Source organism: Rhinoderma darwinii, chromosome 5, assembly GCF_050947455.1.
Source record: "Rhinoderma darwinii isolate aRhiDar2 chromosome 5, aRhiDar2.hap1, whole genome shotgun sequence".
NCBI lineage: Eukaryota > Metazoa > Chordata > Amphibia > Anura > Rhinodermatidae > Rhinoderma > Rhinoderma darwinii.
This window is the reverse complement of record NC_134691.1, coordinates 50,673,890-50,697,604: the sequence shown is the minus strand read 5'-3', so window position 1 is coordinate 50,697,604 and position 23,715 is coordinate 50,673,890. Positions and strand designations below refer to the sequence as shown.

At 43.9% G+C, this 23,715-nt stretch overlaps 2 protein-coding genes across 4 annotated transcripts in view; one reads left to right on the top strand and one right to left on the bottom strand.

The window, feature by feature from the left end:
* The window catches only part of VPS13B (vacuolar protein sorting 13 homolog B), an 886,671-nt gene extending 884,498 nt beyond the window's left edge, over positions 1-2,173 (top strand). Inside the window, exons 61-62 of the mRNA XM_075825953.1 lie at positions 290-539; positions 1,344-2,173. Coding sequence (XP_075682068.1) covers positions 290-539; positions 1,344-1,592 — 499 coding nt within the window. The 3' untranslated portion in view covers positions 1,593-2,173. The remainder of the gene's footprint in view (positions 1-289; positions 540-1,343) is intronic.
* A 6,668-nt stretch (positions 2,174-8,841) lies between these two features.
* COX6C (cytochrome c oxidase subunit 6C) lies at positions 8,842-14,120 on the bottom strand. 3 transcript variants are annotated; one of them, XM_075828059.1, is made up of 4 exons: positions 14,015-14,120; positions 11,304-11,434; positions 10,021-10,156; positions 8,842-8,991 (listed from the first exon to the last, which is right to left on the bottom strand). In XM_075828059.1, exons 2-3 carry the CDS (start codon positions 11,415-11,417, stop codon positions 10,034-10,036), a joined length of 237 nt encoding a protein of 78 aa, XP_075684174.1. In that variant the 5' UTR covers positions 11,418-11,434; positions 14,015-14,120; the 3' UTR covers positions 8,842-8,991; positions 10,021-10,033. The 3 variants fall into 3 exon arrangements, with proteins under 3 accessions (XP_075684174.1, XP_075684176.1, XP_075684175.1); XM_075828061.1 differs by lacking the exon at positions 14,015-14,120 and adding an exon at positions 13,970-13,994; XM_075828060.1 differs by lacking the exon at positions 14,015-14,120 and adding an exon at positions 13,533-13,889.
* Positions 14,121-23,715: the final 9,595 nt, after the last annotated feature.

Below are 23,715 nucleotides of genomic sequence, written 5' to 3'. Positions count from 1 at the left end.
GGAGCTCAACCCCAAGCAAGCACACCGTTCCTTGCTCTGGTGCACACGTATATCTGGTGCAGACCGGTATAACCATTAACCCTTTCAGCGCCATTTACCACCAGGGATGTAACCACAAACCCCTTCACTGTCCGAGATTAACAAGGGATATTATCATTAAACTCTTCACTACCCTTGAATACCAGGGGTTTTGCCCATCACTACAGGGGAAATAAAGACCATCGGCCGTTTTCCAGAGATATAACAGCATCAAATACTGTGGCTGATACCAATGTCTTCTGCTCTCCAGGAAAATGCTCCAGTCTTTGGGAAGACCTGAGCTGCACATGGCTCTGGACGTGGTCATTGTCAGCGGATCAGGACAAGAGTACGTTGGCTGCTTGCTGCTCACCTCAGAGGTTCTCTTTGTGGTCAGTATCAGTGAGGACACCCAGCAGCAAGCCTTCCCCGTCACCGAAATCGACTGTATGGAGGACCAGCGCTCAGAAAATTGTCTCCTTGTGCAGCTCAAGCAGCAGTCCGTCTCCAGTGACCTGGAAGTAAGTATTACGAAGCAGAACATTGCGCTACGCCTCTGTGGGTGTTGTGATGGGAGTAGCACATATACAGCGCCCACTGCCTCGTTTGGTGGCTAAATATATTGATTTATCTTCCCAATGATATTTTATGACACTTGTGAGGTGAAATATTCCACTATGTTACCTCCCCTTTACCTGCTGCTTTGTGCAAACACAAAGTAGAAGATGTAAACACAGTTCAGCCATCCCCTGGCCATGTCTGTGATTTTAACGACCCATCGCTATTCTCACAATGATTGACATCTGCCGATATATACACGCTTGGGGAGAGGGAGCCCAGCCCTGGGTGGTCCCATCCCTTTTTTAATGGCGAGTACCTGTGCAGGACTCCCCTCTCCAGAGAAACTGCATTATTGGCAAACAATACGGATGGGAATTGGCCCATGAAAAGAGAATTGATGGGGAAAACAAATAACTGGCCCTTCTGTCCTGGGTGGCAAAATTCGGCACCAAAATGGAGAGCCCATTTTGATCGTAGCTACATGGTGGGTTTTCTTATATGTATGGGAGCGCCAGGCTTGTAACACTTGAATCCACTATATACTTTTATGCAAATATTATACCACCCTAAAATATGAAATTACAATAATAATATAATAATTATTTCCACAGTGGCCATGTCTTCTTGAAGCCAAAGTAAAAATAAAATCTGTCTTGTGTATATGAATGTGTAGGAAGGGATTTATGTCACCTGTTTATTTTCATTCGATTTTATCTAATATTCTTACTGGAAATATCTGGTTCATTATCTCTTATCTCTCACAGTGCGATGGGACCAGGGAGCGCCTCTCTGAACAACAGTATAGCCGACTGGTGGACTACGTGGCAAAAAGTTCACCCCACCTGATCCCGAGTCAGTCCTCATTACACATCGCTGCCCAAGTCGTTGCTGTAGATCCCCCGCCATCCAACATAAAGACTTATCAGTTCCTGGTGGAGGCTGCGTTTGCCAAGGTCTTTATTAGCAAATTCAGGTTGGTGAAGAATAAGGCTCTGCAAAGGGGATTCTACTGACAGCAGGACGGAAGAAACGTCATCTAGATCATTGTGCGAACCTCAACTGGAGCCACTAAATATCCATCAGATTACAACCTGACAATATGTATCCTGTGCATGACCTACATACAATCTGTTTAGTTCTGATATTTGATATCGCTGCTCTATAAGTATCCGTGTCCTGCATCGTGTACGGTCCTGGTTTGAGGCCGTTGTGCACTATTCGTTTTTATACAGTCCAATCTTTATGTTGTAGGCGTTTGATTGCTAGCAAATCTCACAAAAATGGCTAAATCTGCCATTAAATATCTAATGCCTGTGGCCAGCGTAATAGTAGGCAGCTATCTCGTTTCCTGCTAACCGCGCCGATTTCCTCACCGACTCCTGGGTCCATGGATAAAGTGGGTCCATTCTGTGATAAATACTAAAGCGGGTGATTTATTAAAGTATCATTCACACATATGTATAGAAATGTTCCTGGAGGTCCTCAGTACTGGACATATGTTAGTGGTGATTGAGGGTCGACATTTTTCTGGACTTCTATCAGTCATCGCATTGAAGAACACTACATTAAAGAGGCTCTGTCACCAGATTTTGCAGCCCCTATCTGCTATTGCAGCAGATCGGCGCTGCAATGTAGATTACAGTAACGTTTTTATTTTTAAAAAACGAGCATTTTTGGCCAAGTTATGACCATTTTCGTATTTATGCAAATGAGGCTTGCAAAAGTACAACTGGGCGTGTTGAAAAGTAAAAGTACAACTGGGCGTGTATTATGTGTGTACATCGGGGCGTGTTTACTACTTTTACTAGCTGGGCGTTGTGTATAGAAGTATCATCCACCTCTCTTCACAACGCCCAGCTTCTGGCAGTGCAGCACTGTGACGTCACTCACAGGTCCTGCATCGTGTCGGCACCAGAGGCTACAGATGATTCTGCAGCAGCATCGGCGTTTGCAGGTAAGTCGATGTAGCTACTTACCTGCAAATGCTGATGCTGCTGCAGAATCAACTGTAGCCTCTGGTGCCGACACGATGCAGGACCTGTGAGTGACGTCACAGTGCTGCACTGCCAGAAGCTGGGCGTTCTGAAGAGAAGTGGATGATACTTCTATACACAACGCCCAGCTAGTAAAAGTAGTAAACACGCCCGATGTATGCACATAATACACGCCCAGTTGTACTTTTACTTTTCAACACGCCCAGTTGTACTTTTGCAAGCCTCATTTGCATAAATACGAAAATGGTCATAACTTGGCCAAAAATGCTCGTTTTTTAAAAATAAAAACGTTACTGTAATCTACATTGCAGCGCCGATCTGCTGCAATAGCAGATAGGGGCTGCAAAATCTGGTGACAGAGCCTCTTTAAGCCCTTGGTCTAGAAGTTTCCCGGTGATGGGGCTTGGGAACACTTTCGTTTGGAAGTCCTCTAATATGATCTTGTTAGAAGATCGCTCAGGTGAACTTCCCCTTTAAAGAAGGCGTCTGGTGGTCACCTACTGAGATCAGGACTTTATTGCTCCTAAAGCATAAAAACGGGAAGGCCATTCGCCTGAAATTTTTAAAGCGCCATTAATCAGCGACACCTCCGAGATGTTGAAGGGAACTTGATCCGCTTAGATGTTACAAAGTACTTGACTACCAAAATTAGACTTATTCCTCAGGAAACATGAGACCTTTTTATAAATGTTGCTCAAGTCAAATGTGTCAAGTCCCGTCATTCTGTAAACCCCCGAGGACCTTCTCGTACATGTTATGATGTTTTTTACTGCTGTACATATCAGAGTTGTGATAATGTGAAATTGACTAAGTAAAAGTTTCTTATATACTGATGTATGACGCAAACAAAATGCTGGAGATTTATCGTACGGTAAGAATGGCGCAATTGCCCCAGGGAACCAATACGATTCTTATTGGTATGGCCCATTTTTCGTCTCTTGCATTGTATCAGTTTTGATAAATCTCCCACAGGCGCATTTTTTTTTTTTTATCGTATTTGGAAAGAAGGATTACTTATGTGAGCACAAGCAAATTAGGGTTTAGTATTATGTGACGCTATAGATGTAGCAGAGCTGAGTTTGTCATTTAACCCAACTCATTTTGGGCTTTACATAGAACTGCAGATAACTGAGTGAATATAATATAGTATGTTATCACAATGCATAACAATAACAAATTTAGCTCTGCTACATTTGTGTGTACAAATATCTAAAATATAAAAATCTAATAAAAAAAATCTTTTGGCCTTTTAGAAAGTTACAGATTTTAAGAAATTATTTTATTAACAGTTTATGTATTTGTAATAAAACAGCCAAGTCGACGACAATATTTTGGTTTATGAGTCAGTAGTTTGTCAGCTTCCTAGAAACTTTTAAGATCAACGACACAAAAATTACCTCGCGCCTCTTGGCTTGTCGCTGTTCTCTAGACATTTTATTGGCTGCACTCTCCAGTGCACTTTAAAGATACTCTGTCACCACATTATAAGTGGCCTATCTTCTACATAATATGATCGGCGCTGTAATGTAGATTACAGCAGGGTTTTTCATTTAGAAAAACTATAATTTTTGACGGAGTTATGACCTATATTAGCTTTATGCTTATGAGTTTCTCAATGGACAACTGGGCGTGTTTTACTATATGACCAAGTGGGCGTTGTACAGAGGAGTGTATGACGCTGACCAATCAGGGTCATACACTTTTCTCCATTCATTTACCCTGCAGATCGCGATATAGCTATATCACTATGTGCAGCCACATAAACACACTGTAACGTTACTCATGTGTCGTGACAATGAATATACATTACCTCCAGCCAGGGCGTCATGTGTATTCAGAATCTTGACACTTCTGTGATTTACAGCACAGCAGGCATAGTCTCGCAAGATCTCGCTGTGCTGTAAATCACGGAGAAGTGCAGAGAAGTGGTCAGGACTCTGAATACACGTCACGTCCTGGCTGGAGGTAATGTATATTCATTGTCATGACACTGCAGTAATGTTATAGTGTGTTTATGTGACTGCACATAGCGATATCACTATCTGCAGTGTAAATGAATGGAGAGAAGTGTATGACGCTGATTGGTCAGTGATTGGTCAGCGTCATACACTCCTCTGTACAACGCCCACTTGGTCATATAGTAAAACACGCTCAGTTGTCCATTGAGAAACTCATTAGCATAAAGCTAATATAGGTCATAACTCTGTCAAAAAATAGTTTTTCTAAATATGAAACACTGCTGTAATCTACATTACAGCGCCGATCACATCATGTACAAGATAGGCCACTTATAATGTGGTGACAGAGACTCTTTAAACTGAAACAAGATGGCTGCTCTCTACAACGTTCCTTAGGCCGGATTCACACGGGCGTTGCGCATCTCAGACGTGAAAAACAGCAATTTTTCACGTCTGTGGCGCATCTGTGCTCTGCGCTGCGGGATAAGATATCATGCATCCCCCATAGATGAGTTAATGGGGGGGGAGGGGGGGGATGCGTGAAAAAATAGTACATGTCCTATTTTCTCACGGACCCTTCACACGCTCCGTTGAAACAGCCGTGTGAACGGCCACATTGAATTATATAGGTCCATGTGACGGCCGTTGTTTCAACGGCCGTCACATGGAACACCTTCGTGTGAATAAGGCCTTAAGGATGTTGTAAAAATGTCTGGTAACACTGTTATTTGGGGAATTATAGGACCAATTTATTTTTTTTATTTATTATTATTATTATTACACAAAAGTCACACCTGTTCAGGCAAAAAGTGTAAAAAAATAATATATAGATCTAGATAGTCTGGAGGGCGACAGACATTCGCACGCACCCCTCTCTCTTATTTATCTGCTTGACGACAGGTGAGCTTATCCCCGACCTTACAGGAGATATCACATAAAAGTGATACACACCAAAGATGGCTGAACGGCAGATCTGCAGAGAAATTACAGAGGCAACAATTTTGAGGTTTTAAAGACCTTGTCCTGAAAGGTCAACCGCTTTCCATACTCTCGATTAGGGCATTATAGAGGGGGCACTTTGATCAGGTTCACCCTTTATTAGCCCGTTCTGTAGGACTTATTGCCATATATTACATGGTAACCTATTAATTTTAAGAGGTCTATTGTAATACCATATTATTTCCAACACCCTGGAGAATCTACTAAAAAAAGACACATAAGATATGTCCGCCAAACCCATAGCAAATGCTATCTCTTCCATTAACATATTTTCTGCCAGAGAAAAGCAATAAGTCGCTGCCAGACACCTCTCACCTCATTGGCTAATGAAGGATCGGGAATGCATGTTGGATCACGTCCAATGCTTCATCACTCAACGGCAGGTATCAGGGGACAGCCAAGCTGACCCTATACACCAGGGGTCCGTAACCTTGGGAATTGTAGTTTTATAAAAGCTTGATTGCCAATCATGCTTTGACAGCCTATGGCTGGAATAATTAAGCCTTTGGCTGTCAGGGCATGCTGGGAATTGTAGTTTTATAACAGCTGGCGTGCTGGAGGTTGCTGACTCCTGCCATACACATTAAAAGAATGTCAGATTTCAAATAACATGGCTGCTTCCTTCAAGGAACAGCGCCTCTCTTGTCCGTGTACTGCCTTGGTGACTGCAGGGAGCAGTTTATTTACATCTGCATCACCTCCTCCTCTGGAATATCACAGAGAATCCGGGAACATATCAGACCCCAGACAAATTCTCATGTACATTTTAAGGCGCTCATTCAAAACATGAAGTGTCCGCACTCTCATAATTACCACAACTCTTACCCTCCATTGTTTCTGTGCACTCCACATAAAGCCGCCTCCGGGTAAGTTACGGTTAAGTGTCACCTTTGCATTAAGCAGGACCAATGCATTGCACTTTATGTACCAGTACCGGAGTTTCAGGTAATATTTCTCCCATCGTTTAGATTTTGGAAGGCGCAACCATGTCCTATGTGATGCCAATTACAACCAATGCCTGCTCCGCTCCGCTAGGTCAGCGGATTTAGGAGCACAGCTATAAAGTGATCTGTAAATAAGCTTTTAGGATTGGAAAGAAATCTTTATATTACTTGTCTATATTTCAAGAACAATAGAGTGTTATTAGAAAGTGATACTAGTGGTGGAGGTTTTGTAGATGATTAATAGGGGTTGTTGTGGGACGATAAGACCTGTGCATGTTCCCTATTCGAGTATATGAATATCAGAGGGGCTCCCTCGCTCAGAACCAGGACGGAGAGCCGCTCTGGCAGACAAGCTATTCACGTCTTTTATGGATAGCGGTTCATCTGAACGCGCACGCCCTACTGTGCAGACGACCTGTCATTTACACGTCGTCATTTGACAGCTGTCAAACGACGACTGCCTCGGCAAAGAAGTGCAGGGCACTTCTTTGCAACGTAATTTGAGCCGTTCTTCATTGAACTCAATGAAGAGCAGCTCAAGATTTACGGCTGTCAGGGAAGCCTCGAAAAATGCGAGGAGGAGCATTTACGTCTGAAACGAGGCAGCTGTTTTCTCCTGAAAACAGTCTGTCATTTCAGCCGTAAAAGCCAGCTAGCGTGTGCACATACCCTTAGGGTATGTGCACACGTAAACTGCATTTACGTCTGAAATGCAGGAGCTGTTTTCTCTTGAAAACAGCTCAGTAATTTCAGACGTAATTGCTCCTCCTCGCATTTTGCGAGGAGTCATTGACGCCCGTAATCTTGAGCTGCTCTTCATTGAATTCAATGAAAAATGGCTCAAATTACGTCCAACGAAGTGTCCTGCACTTCTTTGACAAGGCAGTCGTTTGACAGCTGTCAAATGACGACGTGTAAATGACAGGTCGTCTGCACAGTATGTCGGCAAACCCATTCAAATGAATGGGCAGATGTTTGCCGACGTATTGTAGCCGTATTTTCAGGCGTAAATCGAGGCATAATACGCCTCGTTTACGCCTGAAAATAGGTCGTGTGAACCCAGCCTTAGGCCTGTCCAAAGAATCTTTATCAGCACAATACCTGTCCAAGATCACGTTGAAGGCGAGGAAACTTGCTCTTAAATGGAGTGTGTCACCAGATGTCCGTATTGAACAGGTTATTATAGATTAGGATAACCTGATTCTAACGTGTATTATGTTTTTCCCCAGAGCGCCTCCTTCAAAGAGAAAAAGTTTTTATTACATTTACGCAAATTAGCATTTTGGAGCAACACGGGCATCACCGTCATTTCCCAGTTCAATTCTCTCCCTGCTCCCTTGTACTGCGCATGCACCGATTAGGGACACGTACACTACAGGGGCTGGCGTGAACTCGCCTAGTATGCTGCCTGTCAATCAAAAGGAAGCGGGGGGGGGGTAAACTGGGGAATGACTAGCGCGCATTTTGGAGCAATGCGACGCCTTCGTTGCTCCAAAATGCTCATTTGCTATTTGAGCATTTTCTCCTTTGAAGGCGGTACTATTTAAAAAGGTGGAAAGACATCGTACACGTCAGAATCAGGTTATCCTAATCTATAATAGCCTGTTGGTAGTTCAATACGGACATCTGGTGACAGACTCTAAGTAGTAGCCAAAAGTGGAGAAGCCCTCCTTGCTGCCCACTGCCCTATCAATATTTGGAGAATACCCATGTTTCCATGTTAAATGTATTTTAATGCTTGAAAAGATTTTGCACTAAATTTATCTTTAGGAATTCAGATTCCCTGGTTATGTTGATCTAAAGAGAAACACCAGGGGGCAGTATTTACACAGAACTTCAGTCATACCTTGAATTATATAGAATAATGTCACCTACTAAGTGCTGGACCAAAGATAAAACATAAATAACTAAGGCCCCATGCACACGAGCGTAAAAAAACCTCAATTTTTGCGGACCGCAATTGCGGTCCGCAAAAACGGACCCATTCACTTTCATTGAACGCGGACACCTTTCCGTAGCACTACGGAAGGGTGTCCGTGCCGTGGAAATGTTCCGGGAATTATGGAACATGTCCGTTCTTTTGCATTTTGCGGGCCGTGCTCCCATACTTTGTATGGGAGCACGACCCGAAAATGCGGCTGTCAGTCATGTCAGCGCTACAACCAGGAGTGTCAGTGACAATGACAGGTTGGGGGTTCAGGAGACTTGGTGTTTTACAAATTGCAGGGAAGTGAAATTGTCCTCTGCACCTGCTGAGCATTTCAGCAAACTGGTCCTAATGGCTTTTTGTGGATAAGTATAGAAAAGTGTCAGGGTAATGTAAGGAAGGTAACAGCCGGAGCGGAGGACACACACGTGACACAGAACCAGGTTTAAGTAATATATTTAAGCAAATTTACAGAGAATTGTAAAAACCAGTCCTGTGGCATCATCACTGGGATCTGACATTGTTACATCAAGTATGTCCAGCACAGAATCCACGTGGAGGGAGAATTGTTACCAGGGTTTAGAACCTTCCTAAAAGAGAAGAAAGTGTCACAGGATAAGCATGATGGACGGAGAACATCTTCATAATTGTTAGGCCCCATGCACAAAAAAGACGCTCATACTTCAGAACTATCTGCTTCTTCCTCCAGTCCGGCCTCCTGGGATGACGTTTCAGCCCATGTGACCGCTGCAGCGGTCACATGGACTGCACGTCATCCAGGGAGATCGGACTGGATGTCGAGGGACGCGTCACCAAGACAACGGCTGGGTAAGTATGAATTTCTTTGACTTTCTGCGGAAAGGGTTGTCCCTTCTCTCTATCCTGCACTGATAGAGAGAAGGGCTGCCGATTACTGCAGTGCAATTTTGCAGCAAAAAACGTAAATAAGGGTGGAATACGGGTGACCAAGGACCTGTATTTACGCCAACATTTACGGGAGGACAAAAATACGTTTGTGTGCATGAGGCCTTAGAACCAGTCATCTAAAACAAATACACTTTATCCAGACCCATGAAAACCACTCCCGGGCTCAGTACAGATGTCAGCGTCCTCAGCCTGTACGATCACTGGTATGTAGGTTGTGCCCCCATGAACACTCCGGTTAGACGTATCATTCACCATTACATAGATTGAGAACTCCTTTTCTGATATTTTTGGGATGCATTTAAGTCAAACAAGTAGTTGTTCGAGGCCAGATAAACTATTACCACTCTGCATGTCCCCGGGTAACACGTTCTATTATTTATTTTAGGGTTCCTTCACACAGAGCGGTAATGGGGCAGCAGTGAACTAACGCATGTACTTCCATTCAGTTATGCTGGAAGGGGCAGTTCACACAGAGTTTTTTGGTGCCGATTTTGACGTGGAAACCGTCAGAATCAGCGCTAAGGAACGCCCCCCTATTGATGTTAAATCCAACCTGGTGCAGCGATCAGAGCTCCATTTTTCTGATACAGAGCTCCAAATCCCCGGCATAGACAGAGATGAGGGATAATATCTGCCTGCGGCCTCTGTGATATCACTTATTTACCACCACAGAACACCTGCTTTACACTCACCTGAAATTTGGTTTCATTGTTTGGGACTCACACCCTGGAAGACTCCGGCGTCCCTCATGGCCTCAAACTCCTTCACTGCATCGTAGTTCTTGTAGAAATTGGCATATGCCCTCTTCCTTGGTTCAGCCACACCAAACTAAAGCAATGGGTTCAGAAGTCACAAGTTTAATATAAGGTCAGCACAGCGAAGTAGCAATATTGCCCGGAGGCAGAGAGACGCTGTCGTGCCGCCATCCTCAGCTGTTATGGCAGAGCTTCTTCCATTGGTATAAAGGTCTCAAGGCAGTTTATACAGAAACCAAGTGTAACATTACGTGTATGGCAGGGCTGGGCAATTATGAACAAAATCACAATTAACTGAACATGTAACAGATTATTGATCGATTATTTAGGCCACACCCCTTTTGCAGGTCACAACTATTTTTATGATATGCCATTGAATATTTATCCCCTGAGCCTGCTGTATAACATACCCCTGACTGCCCCACACAGTATAAGGCCCCTATAACCTCCTCCACACAGTAGAACTCCCCTATAGTTGCCCATCTTGGCTGCCACTGTACAGTATAATGCCATCATAGCTGACTTTCAAGCAGTATAATGCCCCTATAGCTGCACTCCACACAGTATAAAGTCCCCATAGCTGCCCCCTCGCTGTAATAGTGACACACACACACACACACACACACACACAGCCTGTACAGTGGCACAAGTCCCTACAGCTCTTAGAAGTCTCTAGAATTGTATAAGAGCGCTGTATGACAGCCCTGTACAACCCATACAGCTGTAATATGGTCACGTGCAGTAGGACCCCAGCTACAGTCTCTTAATAAAGTGTTAGGGCGGATTTACACGAGCGTGGGCGTTTTGCGTGCGCAAAAGGCACTTAACAGCTCCGTGTGTCACCCTCGTATGATGCGTGGCTGTGTGATTTTCGCGCAGCCGCCATCATTATGACACTCCGTTTGTAAACAGAAAAGCACGTGGTGCTTTTCTGTTTTCATTCATCATTTTGACAGCTGTTGCACGAATCATGCGCGGCACACGGCAGTGCTTCCATGTGGCATGCGTGATTTTCACGCACCCATTGACTTCAATGGGTGCGTGATGCGCGAAAAACACACAAAGAACGGACATGTAGTGAGATTTACGCAACGGACTCACGCTGCGCAAAAATCACTGACTGTCTGCACGGCCCCATAGCCCAATATAGGTGCGTGCGACACGCGTGAAAAACACACGCGTTGCAGACGTATTTTACGTTCCTCTGAATAAGCCCTTACCTTGTATAGTGCAACGACACCTAACGAAAAAGCAAAGGCTCCAAAAATGTGGATTCTTAAGCGCTTGCCCAGAAGACCTCTCATCTGAGGCTTCGACAGAAGAGCTTGCGACATGGTGACGTTTTATAAATCTACAAAACAAACAAAGAAAAAAAGATCAAAAATTAGAAAGAAGAAAAAAAAAAAAAGAAGGGCAGAACCCACAGTAAAGGAGATCCTTATTGTGGCCTACATGAGATATCCAACCAAGGTGATGTCCATGGGGGCATCCACTCCGACGTATGTAAATTAGCACCTCCCAGCCAATCATAAGCTGCCTTATCTAGTGCCCACCATGTAGACTTCTCTGGAGAATCGGGGTTAACACCCATACATGTCACCTCCATCAGAGGCCACAACAAGGAGGCCTGGCAATAGTAGAGCGGTAACGGATATATACACTGCAGGTCTATGGTAGAATACTGGATCCTGTACATTATATATCTCTACTGGTCACAACTCTAAAGTGACTTCTAATATCCTTATAATTAGGCCCCATGCACACGAACGTAAAAACGGCCGTAATTACGGCACGTCTTTACGGGCCCATGGACTTCTATTGGCCACGGGTACCTCCCTGTATGCTTACGGGAAGGTGCCCGTGCCGTTGAAAAATATAGAACATGTCCTATTTCAGGCCGTTATTACGGCACGGGCAGCCCATTGAAGTCTATGGGGCTCCCGTAATTATGGGAGCGTTGCTAGGCGACGTCAGTAAATAGTCACTGTCCAGGGTGCTGAAAGAGTTAAATGATCGGCAGTAACTATTTCAGCACCCTGGACAGTGACTGCCGATCACAATATCGAGCAACCTGTAAAAAAAAAACAAAAACAAAAAAAAAAACACGTTCATACTTACCCAGAACTCCCTGCTTCTTCCTCCAGTCCGGCCTCCCGGGATGACGTTTCAGCCCATGTGACCGCTGCAGCCAATCACAGGCTGCAGCGGTCACATGGACTGCCGCGTCATCCAGGGAGGTCGGACTGGATGTCAAGAGAGAGACGCGTCACAAAGACAACGGCCGGGTAAGTATGAATTTCTTTTACTTTTATTACGGAAAGCGCTGCTCCTTCTCTTTATCCTGCACTGATAGGGAGAAGGGGCTGCCGATTACTGCAGTGTAATTTTGCAGCAAAAACGTGCCCGTAAATACCGGTGCAATACGGGTCGAATACGTGTGACCAAGGACCATACGCCAGTATTTACGGGGCCGGCCAGAGTGACCTGCAACAACAATAGTAAACACTGCCCTCCCCCACCGAAAAACAAAATCACAAAAACAGAAGCATAGTAGGGAATCTTTTACAACCTACACTCGTGTATACGCCAGAATAAAAGAAGTACACCCTCTAGTCAGTCCTGAATGAGATGACCTCGGTGACACTTGCCCCCCCCCTGCTGTGTACAGGTCACCCCCACTCGTGTGGCTGTATACAGGCAGCAGCTGAGCTCACCACCCAGATCCCCACAAGTCCATGACAAAGTCATCAGGACAATTCAGATTATTTCCCACCAATGACAAGAATCCCAGAGAGCGCCGGGACGAGGAGTCCTAATCAGACAGGACATGGATAACGCTGGTGACGAGTAGGATCGGTTACATTGGTTTCACCCGCCCATAATAAACTGGTTTAGTGTTGGTACCAGTCACATCCCCCAGACCCTGCAGATCTGCTGAACCAAACACTGAGCACCAAAGAGCTGGATGGTGATCTTGGAAATTTCCATAAGACCAGACCCCCCGCTCTGCTAACTGGTGCCAAGAGAGTCTGGGGAGTTTACAAGCACCGCTGATCCGTCCTTGGAGTCAGTGAGGTCCCTGCAGACAGATCACACCAGCGTCAGGGTGACATTTTTCCTTTAATATCTGTTGTACAATGAACACGTCTGCAACTTTCCAATCCTCACTATTTTCAGGATGTGTTTGCAGTCAGTGAATGGAACATACTTGGTTACATCCAGAGATCCTGTCCTCACCATGTTCAGCAGATACAGGGGCATGGCTCGTTACAAAAAAAAAAAAAAAAATATCAGCTAAACAAGACATACACCTGTGTCATTTGGATAGGATGTTTGAAACACCTGAATACATGCAGTGGCTTTCAGTGACAGCAAGCAGAGATCTTGGAAACGGTGATGAATAGATGAACAACAGTTGTTGAACTTTCCATTACTCCATATATACACACCTATATAGACCCCTTATAGGAGCGCCGGCTGTATGCACGTTGTATGTTCCTGGAGGTCGTCAGTACTGGCTACAGCTGTGATCGGGGGGCAGTGTTTCTTCTACACTTCCGGTCAGTGATCACATTGAACAGCACAAACCCCTGAAATGGCTGCTAACAGAGACCACTAGCGTGCGTTTGACGGCTCCAGTCCCCTCATGCAGCGGACACACAGCAGCTCACATCATGGAGCGCAATGACCTTGACATCTTTGCCCCGGCAGAGGTGACAGGCTGCGCGTTACAGGACACGGGCGGCCTGCGCACCGGTCTTATCCTGTCACCTCTCCCCGGAAATAACGACCCTCCGCGGGATACTGCCGATTTAATGGCCTCGCAAACTAGCCCTAGTCCCGAGAACCGACTGCAGCGTTATTTCCTCATAACCCCCCCGCTCACCGGCAGCAGCCCGAGCTCACAGCTCCCTCCCCGGCAGACACTCACCTCCGCAGCGGGCGCTGTGTCCTTCCCGAATGAGACAAGACCGGGCGGAAATAGGGATGGCTAGCCCCGCCTCTTCCACTGTGACAAGTGCCGAGAAGGGACAAACTTGCTCCGAGTGCGTTCTGACTACGTGCCTGTCCTGATGGCGCTCTATGGTTGCTACGTGTTAGTTCATATGATGATTAGATTCTTGTTCCTCAGGAAAACTCCATGTTTCCAGTATAGGCAAACATTCTCTGGGAACTACAAAAGCCACTAAATATGCCAAACCTATATATCCAGATCACATGCCATGATGGGGGTTGTAGTACATCAGATTTGTAAACTTTTGTGCTTTCCTGTACTAAGAACCTGCTTTAACCAGTTCAGGACCGGGCTATTTTGAGCCTTCAGGACCAGACACCGTTTAGCCCTTTTTAGCACGTGTTAGTTAAATGGCTATAACTTTTTTATGTGTTTGGCTAACTACGTGATTTTTGCGACGTTTTTTTCCGTAGACAATGCAGGTTTCTTTTTTTATACACACCTTTTTTGCTATTTTAGAATTTTTATTCATAAAGTTTGAAAATAGTAAAAAAAAAATAACCTTTTTTACGTTTCAGCTATTTTTTTTGGTAATAACCGTTTTACCCTAAAATAGACCTTTTATTTGTGATCGCCATTGTCTACCGTAAATTTTAATATATTACATGTCTATATTAGGGTAATTGGGTCAGCGCTAGCGTTACAATGATTGGCGGGGGAAGCGTTTTTTTTGGGGTGGGTATTTTATGTGTATTTATTATTTAAAAAAAAAATTGCACTTGACTTTACTATTTTTTTTTATTACTATGGTCTGTCCCCCAAAGGTCAAAAAAGACCTTTGGGGAACTTTATATATATTTTTTTCTTTCTTTTCCACCTTCTTTTCCACTGTAACTGGAGATGCACAGCAGCCCCAGTTACAGGGGAAATCAGCCCTCTCATTGTGACGATTGTCACTAATAGGGCTGTGCTGGGTCTAGTAAGACCCAGCAGCAGCCTGCCACTAACGGCACCCGGCGATCATGTGACCAGTCACATGATCACCGGGAGGAATAGAGATAGCGGCGCGGCCGCTGCCTTTATTCCTATACACAGGGTTCATTGAGCGCTGTGTAAAAAGAGATCGGAGAAGACAGAAGCAGCGAAAGCTGCTTCTATACTCTCCTCAGGGTCCCCGGCAGTCACTGACAGCCGGAGATCCAACATTCAGCTGCCCGATCGCGCGGGCAGCAAGTTAAAACCCGAGCCGTAAAAAGTCTATGGCTCGGGTTTTAAGGACCCTGACCGCTGGCCGTAAAAATACAGCCAGCGGTCGGGAACCAGTTAAGACTATGACATACTAGTTCCAGGAGCCGTCAGGTAGGGATCCAGTATACAGTACTTATGTTATCCTATGGAGCAGTGTGCAGGTCCACATAATCACCACCGCTGCACTGGATGCCGTTTATCCGCCCATATAATGAACACTACCGAAAGAAATACAGACCAAGTATCAGACCGCAAAATGCGAGAATACGGTGCGAATATGGTTTCTTGTACGCCGTATTGCAGCGGTCCATGGCTTGTGTCTGGTATTGCAGTTCAGGTACATTGAAGAGAATGGGGCGGAGCTGCAATACCGCAGACAACCTGTGGACAGGTGTGGCGCTGTAATTCGAAGAAAGCTATGTTTTTCTAATCATGTACAACCCTTTTAAAGAGGCATCTAAACGGGGCAGATCTGTTAGACACTGCTTCCCCATAATGGGGGTATGGGGACTGGTAACCTATAGAGTTTGCCACTTCTTAGCCCCCTGGACCTAAGAAAATGTAGCAGCAGCATAGATCACTAGAAAACCTCGTTCTAAGGCCTCATGCACACAACCATAAAAAAAACTCTGCAATTACGGACCCGCCTGGTTCTATTAGCCGCGGACACCTTTCTGTAGCGCTACGGACAGGTGTCCGTGCCGTAGAACCGTTCTGGGAATTATGGAGCATGTCCTACTTTTAGATTTTTACAGGCCATGCTCCCATGCGGGCAGTGATTGTGGGCACGGCCGTGTACATGAGGCCTTACACCTTGGTTCAGTAGCTTTTTGTTACCAGCTTTTCTTAAACGACCCTTGCAAGTACAAAGAAAGGTGAAGGTTATTCTCTATCCTTTTCTTTTTGACATTTGTTCCGGTTTGTCCCCAGGGTTCTCACGTTGACCACGTATTGACATTGTTACACGTACTTACATCCAATGCAGCATATTTATAGGCCATTCAGGATGTGCTGAAAGTTGTATGACAACCTCCTGTATGGGCAATGTAATGTCTGCTATTAAAGGGGCTTTCCCTCCCATGTCATAAAGAGAGGTCAGACACCCAGAAAGTAATATTATATCCCAACAATATGCCATCAAAGATCTGAGAATGAAGGAGCTGCAGTGCTGCGTCCCCTGCACAGCGGCGCCACAGGCTGATGAAGGAACTGCAGTACAACACCATTAACTTTAAAAATCTGCTTCTTCGTTCACAGGATCGGTGGGGGTCTCCGAGATCGGGGGCCCACTAATCAGAAAGTGATGGCATATAATAGCGACTTTATTAACTTATGACATCAGAATAACCCTTTAACCCCTTGAGTACCCAGCTCATTTTGGCCTTGAGGACCAGACCCATTTTTTCAAATCTGACATGTGTCACTTTATGTGGTAATAACTCTGGAATGCTTTTACCTAGCCAAGCGATTCTGAGAATGTTTTATCGTGACATATTGTACTTTATGTTAGGGGAAAAATTTGGTCGATAAATTCATTGCTTATTTGTGAAAAACACCAAAATTTAGAGAAAATAAGAAATTATGATTTTTTCCAATTTTAAATGTATCTGCTTGTAAAACAGATAGTAATACCACACAAAATAGTTACTAATTAACATTTCCCATATGTCTACTTTATGTTTGCAGAGTTTTTTGAACATCCTTTTATTTTTCTAGGACGTTACAAGGCTTAGAACTTTAGCAGCAATTTCTCATATTTTTAAGAAAATTTCAAAAAGCTATTTTTTCAGGGACGAGTTCAGTTCTGAAGTGGTTTTGAGTGCCCTATATATTAGAAACCCCCATAAAACACCCCATTTTGAAAACTGCACCCCTCAAAGTATCCAAAACAGCATTCAGAAAGTGTTTCAACCCTTTAGGCGTTTTACAGGAATTGAAGGAAAGTAGAGCTGAAATTTTCAAATTTCATTTTTTTTTACAAAATTCATATGTAATACATTTTTCTCTGTACCACAGAAGGTTTTACCTGAGAAACGTAACTCAATATTTATTGCCCAGATTCTGCAGTTTTTAGAAATATCCCACATGTGGCCCTAGTGTGGTAATGGACTGAAGCACCGGCCTCAGAAGCAAAGGAGCACCTAGAGGATTTTGGGGCCTCCTTTTTTCAGAATATATTTTAGGCACCATGTCAGGTTTGAAGAGGTCTTGTGGTGCCAAAACAGTGGAAACCCCCAAAAGTGACCCCCATTTTTAAAACTACACCCCTCAGGGAATTTATCTAGGGGTATAGTTAGCATTTTGACCCCACAGGTATTTTGCTATATTTATTGGAGTTAGTCTGTGAAAATGAAAATCGACTTTTTTTCTGGAAAAACTTAAAAATTTCTAATTTTTGAAAGAAATAAAAGGAAAGAAAGCACCCCAACATTTGTAAAGCAATTTCTCCTGTTTACGGAAATACCCCATATGTGGTAATAAACTGCTGTTTGAACCCACAGCAGGGCTCAGAAGGGAAGGAGCGCCATTTGGATTTTGGAGCTCTGATTTTACTGGAATGGTTTTCGGTGCCGTGTCACGTTTGCAACGCCCTGGAGGGACCTAAACAGTGGAATCCCCACAAAAGTGACCCCATTTTGGAAACTATACCCCTCAAGGAATTTTTCTAGTGGTATAATTAGCATTTTGACCCCACAGTTTTTTTGCTGAATTTATTGGAATTAGTCTGTGAAGATGAAAAGATACTTTTTTTTTTTTTTTAAAAAAACCTGAATTTTTATAAGGAATAAAAGGAGAAAAAGCACCTCAACATTTGTAAATCAATTTCTCCTGATTACGGTAATACCCCATATGTGGTAATAAACTGCTGTTTGGACCCACGGCAGGGCTCAGAAGGGACGAAGCACCATTTGGATTTTGCAGCGCAGATTTTGCTGAATTGGTTTCTGGGGGCCATGTCGCATTTGCAGAGCCCCTGAAGTAACAGTACAGTAGAAATTTCCCAGGAGTGATCCCAATTTGGAGACTATACCCCTGAAAGAATTAAATTAGAGGTGAAGTGAGCATTTTGAGCCCTCAGGTGTTTTATAGATTTTATTAGAAATGGGCCGTGAAAATGAAAAACATTTTTTTTTCCCAATAACCTGTAGATTTAGGTCAGAATTTCTCATTTCTACAAGGAATACAGGAGAAGAGACACCCCAAAATGTGTTACACAATTTCCCCTGAGTAGGGAAATACCCCATATGTGTTTGTAAACGGCTATTTGGACATACGGCAAGGGTCTAAACGGAAAAAGTGCAATTTCGTTTTTGGAGTGGAGATTTTACAAAATTTGTTTTTGACGCCATGTTGCATTGCGCTGAGGTACCAGTACAGTGAAAACTCCCGAGAAGTGACCCCATTTAGGAAACTACATCCCTCTACGAATTCATCTAGAAGTGTATTTTGACCCCCAAAGGTTTTGCCGAAATTAGTGCACAGTGGATGTTGCAGATTGAAAATTGCCATTTTCCACATATATGCTATTTCAGTGCCCAATGTGTTGGGCCCAGCTTGTACCACTGGAGACATACGCCCCATAAATTGTTAAGCGGTTCTCCAGAGTACGGTAATACCCCATATGTGGTCATAAACCGCTGTTTGGGCACACTGCCAGGCCCAGAAGGAGCGCCATTTGGCTTTTGGAGCGCAGATTTTGCTTGGTAGTAGTTTTGTTTAGTGTTTTACTGGTGTTTCAGTTTATAATGTGGGGGCATATGTAAGCTGGGCGGAGTGCATCAGGGTATATGTTAGCTGGGTGGAGTGTATCAGGGTATATGTAAGCTGGGCGGAGTGCATCAGGGTATATGTAAGCTGTGCAGAATACATCAGGGTATATGTAAGCTGTGCGGAGTGTATCAGGGTATATGTAAGCTGTGCAGGATACATCAGGGTATATGTAAGCTGGGCGGAGTACATCAGGGTATATGTAAGCTTTGCTGAGTACATCAGGGTATATGTACACTGTGCGGAGTACATCAGGGTATATGTAAGCTGTGCGGAGTACATCAGGGTATATGTAAGCTGTGCGGAGTGTATCAGGGTATATGTAAGCTGTGCTGAGTACATCAGGGTATATGTAAGCTGGGCGGAGTACATCAGGGTATATGTAAGCTGGGCGGAGTACATCAGGGTATATGTAAGCTGGGCGGAGTTCATCAGGGTATATGTAAGCTGGGCGGAGTTCATCAGGGTATATGTAAACTGCGGAGTACATCAGGGTACATGTAAGCTGTGCGGAGTTCATCAGGGTATATGTAAGCTGTGCGGAGTTCATCAGGGTATATGTAAGCTAGGCGGAGTTCATCAGGGTATATGTAAACTGCGGAGTACATCAGGGTACATGTAAGCTGGGCGGAGTACATCAGGGTATATGTAAGCTGGGCGGAGTACATCAGGGTATATGTAAGCTGGGCGGAGTACATCAGGGTATATGTAAGCTGGGCGGAGTACATCAGGGTATATGTAAGCTAGGCGGAGTGCATCAGGGTATATGTAAGCTAGGCGGAGTTCATCAGGGTATATGTAAACTGCAGAGTACATCAGGGTATATGTAAGCTGGGCGGTGTACATCAGGGTATATGTAAGCTGGGCGGTGTACATCAGGGTATATGTAAGCTGGGCGGAGTACATCAGGGTATATGTAAGCTGGGCGGAGTACATCAGGGTATATGTAAGCTGGGCGGTGTACATCAGGGTATATGTAAGCTGGGCGGTGTACATCAGGGTATATGTAAGCTGGGCGGAGTGCATCAGGGTATATGTAATCTGTGAGGAGTACATCAGGGTATATGTAAGCTGGGCGGTGTACATCAGGGTATATGTAATCTGTGCGGAGTACATCAGGGCATATGTAATCTGTGAGGAGTACATCAGGGTATATGTAAGCTGGGTGGAGTACATCAGGGTATATGTAAGCTGTGCGGAGTACATCAGGGTATATGTAAACTGTGCGGAGTACATCAGGGTATATGTAAGCTGGGCGGTGTACATCAGGGTATATGTAAGCTGTGTGGAGTACATCAGGGTATATGTAAGATGTGCGGAGTGCAACCGGTCATAATAGGATGATGTAATAATGGGGAAAATGAATAATAAAATGATCCATGGACAGTGACGTACGCTTTGAACCAATCCTTCATGCACAGGCCGGATTTTTGGGTGCAGGAGTAGCACTTCTAAAGGGTGTCCGTGGTGTTGTACACAACATCCGCACTCCAGCATTGTCTAATCTTTGACTTCTTCACTAGCCCCATATGTAGCACAAGACCACAAAATGTCATAGTTTCCGCTGCATTTACAGGGTCTACCAGTGGGGGCGCCAGGCAATGATGAAGTGGGGTTTTAGGTGAAGAACTGCTGCACGTATAAATTAGTCTGGCCCGTCGTTTTGCATTATTGCGTTCCAAGAGTCAGGACTTATTATTTTTCCGTTGACGAGCTGTGTGAGTGCTTGATTTTCATGGGACGAGCTGTCGTTTTTATTAGTATCATTTTGGGGTACATGCGATAATTTGATCAGTTTTTATTCCATTTTTTCTGAGGTGAGGAGACCAAATACCAGAAATTCTTTCACTATTTTTTTTATAATTTTTTACCGGCGTTCTCTGTGCAGTATAAAGAACATGTTTACTTTATTCTGCGGTTCGATACAATTATGGCAATACCAAATTTATATCGTTTTTATATGTTTTACTACTTTTACACAATAAAAACACTTTTTTCTAAATAAAATGTTTTAGTGTCACCATGTCCTGAGAGCCATAACTTTTTTATTTTTTTGTCGACAGAGCTTTGTGAGGGCTTGTTTTTTGCGTGACACACTGTCGTTTTTATTGGTACCATGTTTGGCTACGCGCGACTTTTTGATCACTTTTTATTCCATTATTTTGGAAACAACGTGACCAAAAAAGGAAATTCTGCCATTGTTTTTTATGGTATTTTTTTTACGGTGTTCACCGTGCAGGATAAATAATATGATTTTTTTTAGGTCAGGCCAATACGAACGCGTCCATACCTATTATGTCTAGTTTTTGTCTTTTTTTCCATTTTTTTCTAATTATAAAGGGCTTGATCAGGGAAACAAGGCGATTATTGTTTTTATTACGTAAAACTTGTATTTATTTATTTATCTAAAACTTTTTTTTTTACTTTTTTAAAATTTTTATTTTACACTTACTAGGAGACTGGAAGATCTGATCTTCTGATCCACTGTACAATACACTGCACTACTTCTGTATGTACTGATGTAGTGCAGTGTATTGTAACTGTCACTTTACAACTGACAGTTGAGCCTATTACGTCCTGCCTTGGGCAGGACCTAATAGGCTCCCGTACCTGGCAACCAGGAAGCCGTTGCTAGGCTTCCTGGTTGCCATTGCAACCATCAGAACCCAGCGATTTTTCGCGGGGGGGGGGGGGCAAAGGGGTGCAGAGGGAAGCCCCTCCCTCTGTATCAATCACCTAAATGCCGCTGTCGCTATTGACAGCGGCATTTAAGGGGTTAAACTACAGCGAGAGAGGACAGTGATCGCTGTAGTTGCAGTGGGATGTCGGCTGTATATTACAGCCGACATCCGATGAAGATGGAGCGAGCACAGCTCCTGTGCCCGCTTCATCCTCAGGGCGTTACTATACGCCCATTTTCGGGAAGGGGTTAATAGTGTTGTTTTTTTTTACACCGCTTTCTCTGATCTCCTCACGGATCTCACAGAAATGAGGAGATCAGAGAAAGTGACAGGAGCTTTCTCCTGCAGACGACGTCACAGACGGCTGTGATTGGTCAGTCTTCAGAGACTGACCAATCACAGCAATCGCCGGCATTGGGGACTGCTAATTGGTCCCCAGGCCGGTAGCAGAGACGGTTAGCGGTCAATGACAGCTGCCGCCGCTGTTATATCACTATGTGATTTCACATAGTGACCGTTTATTCCTTCTCCGCAATAGTACGGCGAAGGTACGCTGCAATAAGCGGCCAGCGACGTACTATTGCGGCGAAGGTACGCAAGGGGTTAATGGTTTTCATCCTGTAGTTGCTACCTGTGTAGGAAACCAAGATAACTAAATATGGTCATATACATTGGATGAATGTCGGGCGATCCCAGTATCTAGAAAAAAAAAAAAAAAAAAAAGGATAATTTTTCTTATTCTGGTCAACCCCATTGACTCCAGCCGTTTTTCCATCTCCGTTTTTTCCTCCCCGCCTTCTAAAAGCCACAACTTTATTTTTCTGTCGACAGACATATACGAAGGGCCTGTTTTTGCAGGACGAGTTGTAGTTTTTAATGGCACCATTTAATGTACCATATAATATAGTGGAAAAATGTTACAAATAATTTTGTCGGGTAAAAATGGAAAAAAAAATCCCAATTCCTCCATTGTTTTTTTTCACCAAGTGGTAAAAATGACTATTTTTATTCTGCGGGTCACTACAATTACAGCAAGACCAAATTTATATTTTTTTTTATGTTTTACTACTTTTACAAAATGAGAACAATGGGGGAGACTTATTAGGTTTGATGTTTCATACGCCGGTCTTAAAATAAAGATCAATGGAGTAAGATGCGAGACATTTATTAAGAGGCACCTCTCTGGCAATTCGTGTGACTGAAAGGGAATCTACGCCAGCTACAAGCTAGAGTAGATTTCCGCTTTAATTTACACCAGTTTCGGCGTAAATGAGAGTAAATTTTTCAGTCTGTGACAGACCACACCCCATTTTACACTAAGCCCTACCTGTTCATTAGAAAAGTGGCAGAGGCGGCGTAAAAATGCAAAAGTGGCAAATTTGAAGTAGAGTGTTCAATAAATTCCACCCAATGTGTTAAAAATTTGTTTTATGTCGCCATAATCTGAGAGCTAGGGTTTTTTGCAGGGTGACCTGTAGTTTTTATTGGTACCAGTTTGGTTGTTAGGGTATGTGCACACAATAACTGCATTTACATCTGAAATTACGGAGCCGTTTTCAGGAGAAAACAGCTCCTGAATTTCAGACCTAAATACATGTCCTGGCGTTTTTGGCCGCGTCTTTTACGGACGTAATTTGCAGCTGTTCTTCATTGGAGTCAATGAAAAACGGCTACAATTACGTCCCAAGATGTGTCCTGCACTTCTTTTGACAAGGCTGTAATTTTACGAGCCGTCTTTTGACAGCGACGCGTAAAATGACAGCTCGTCGGCAAAGTACATCGTAAAGGTCATTGAAAGCAATGGGCAGATGTTTGCCGACGTATTGGAGCCGTCTGAAAATAGGTCGTGTGAACCCAGCCTAGGGTGACCAAAAAACAGCAATCCTGGCGATTTTATTTTTAGGGTATGATCACACGGCAGCCTCCGTTACGGCTGAAATTACGGAGCTGTTTTCAGGAGAAAACAGCTCCGTAATTTCA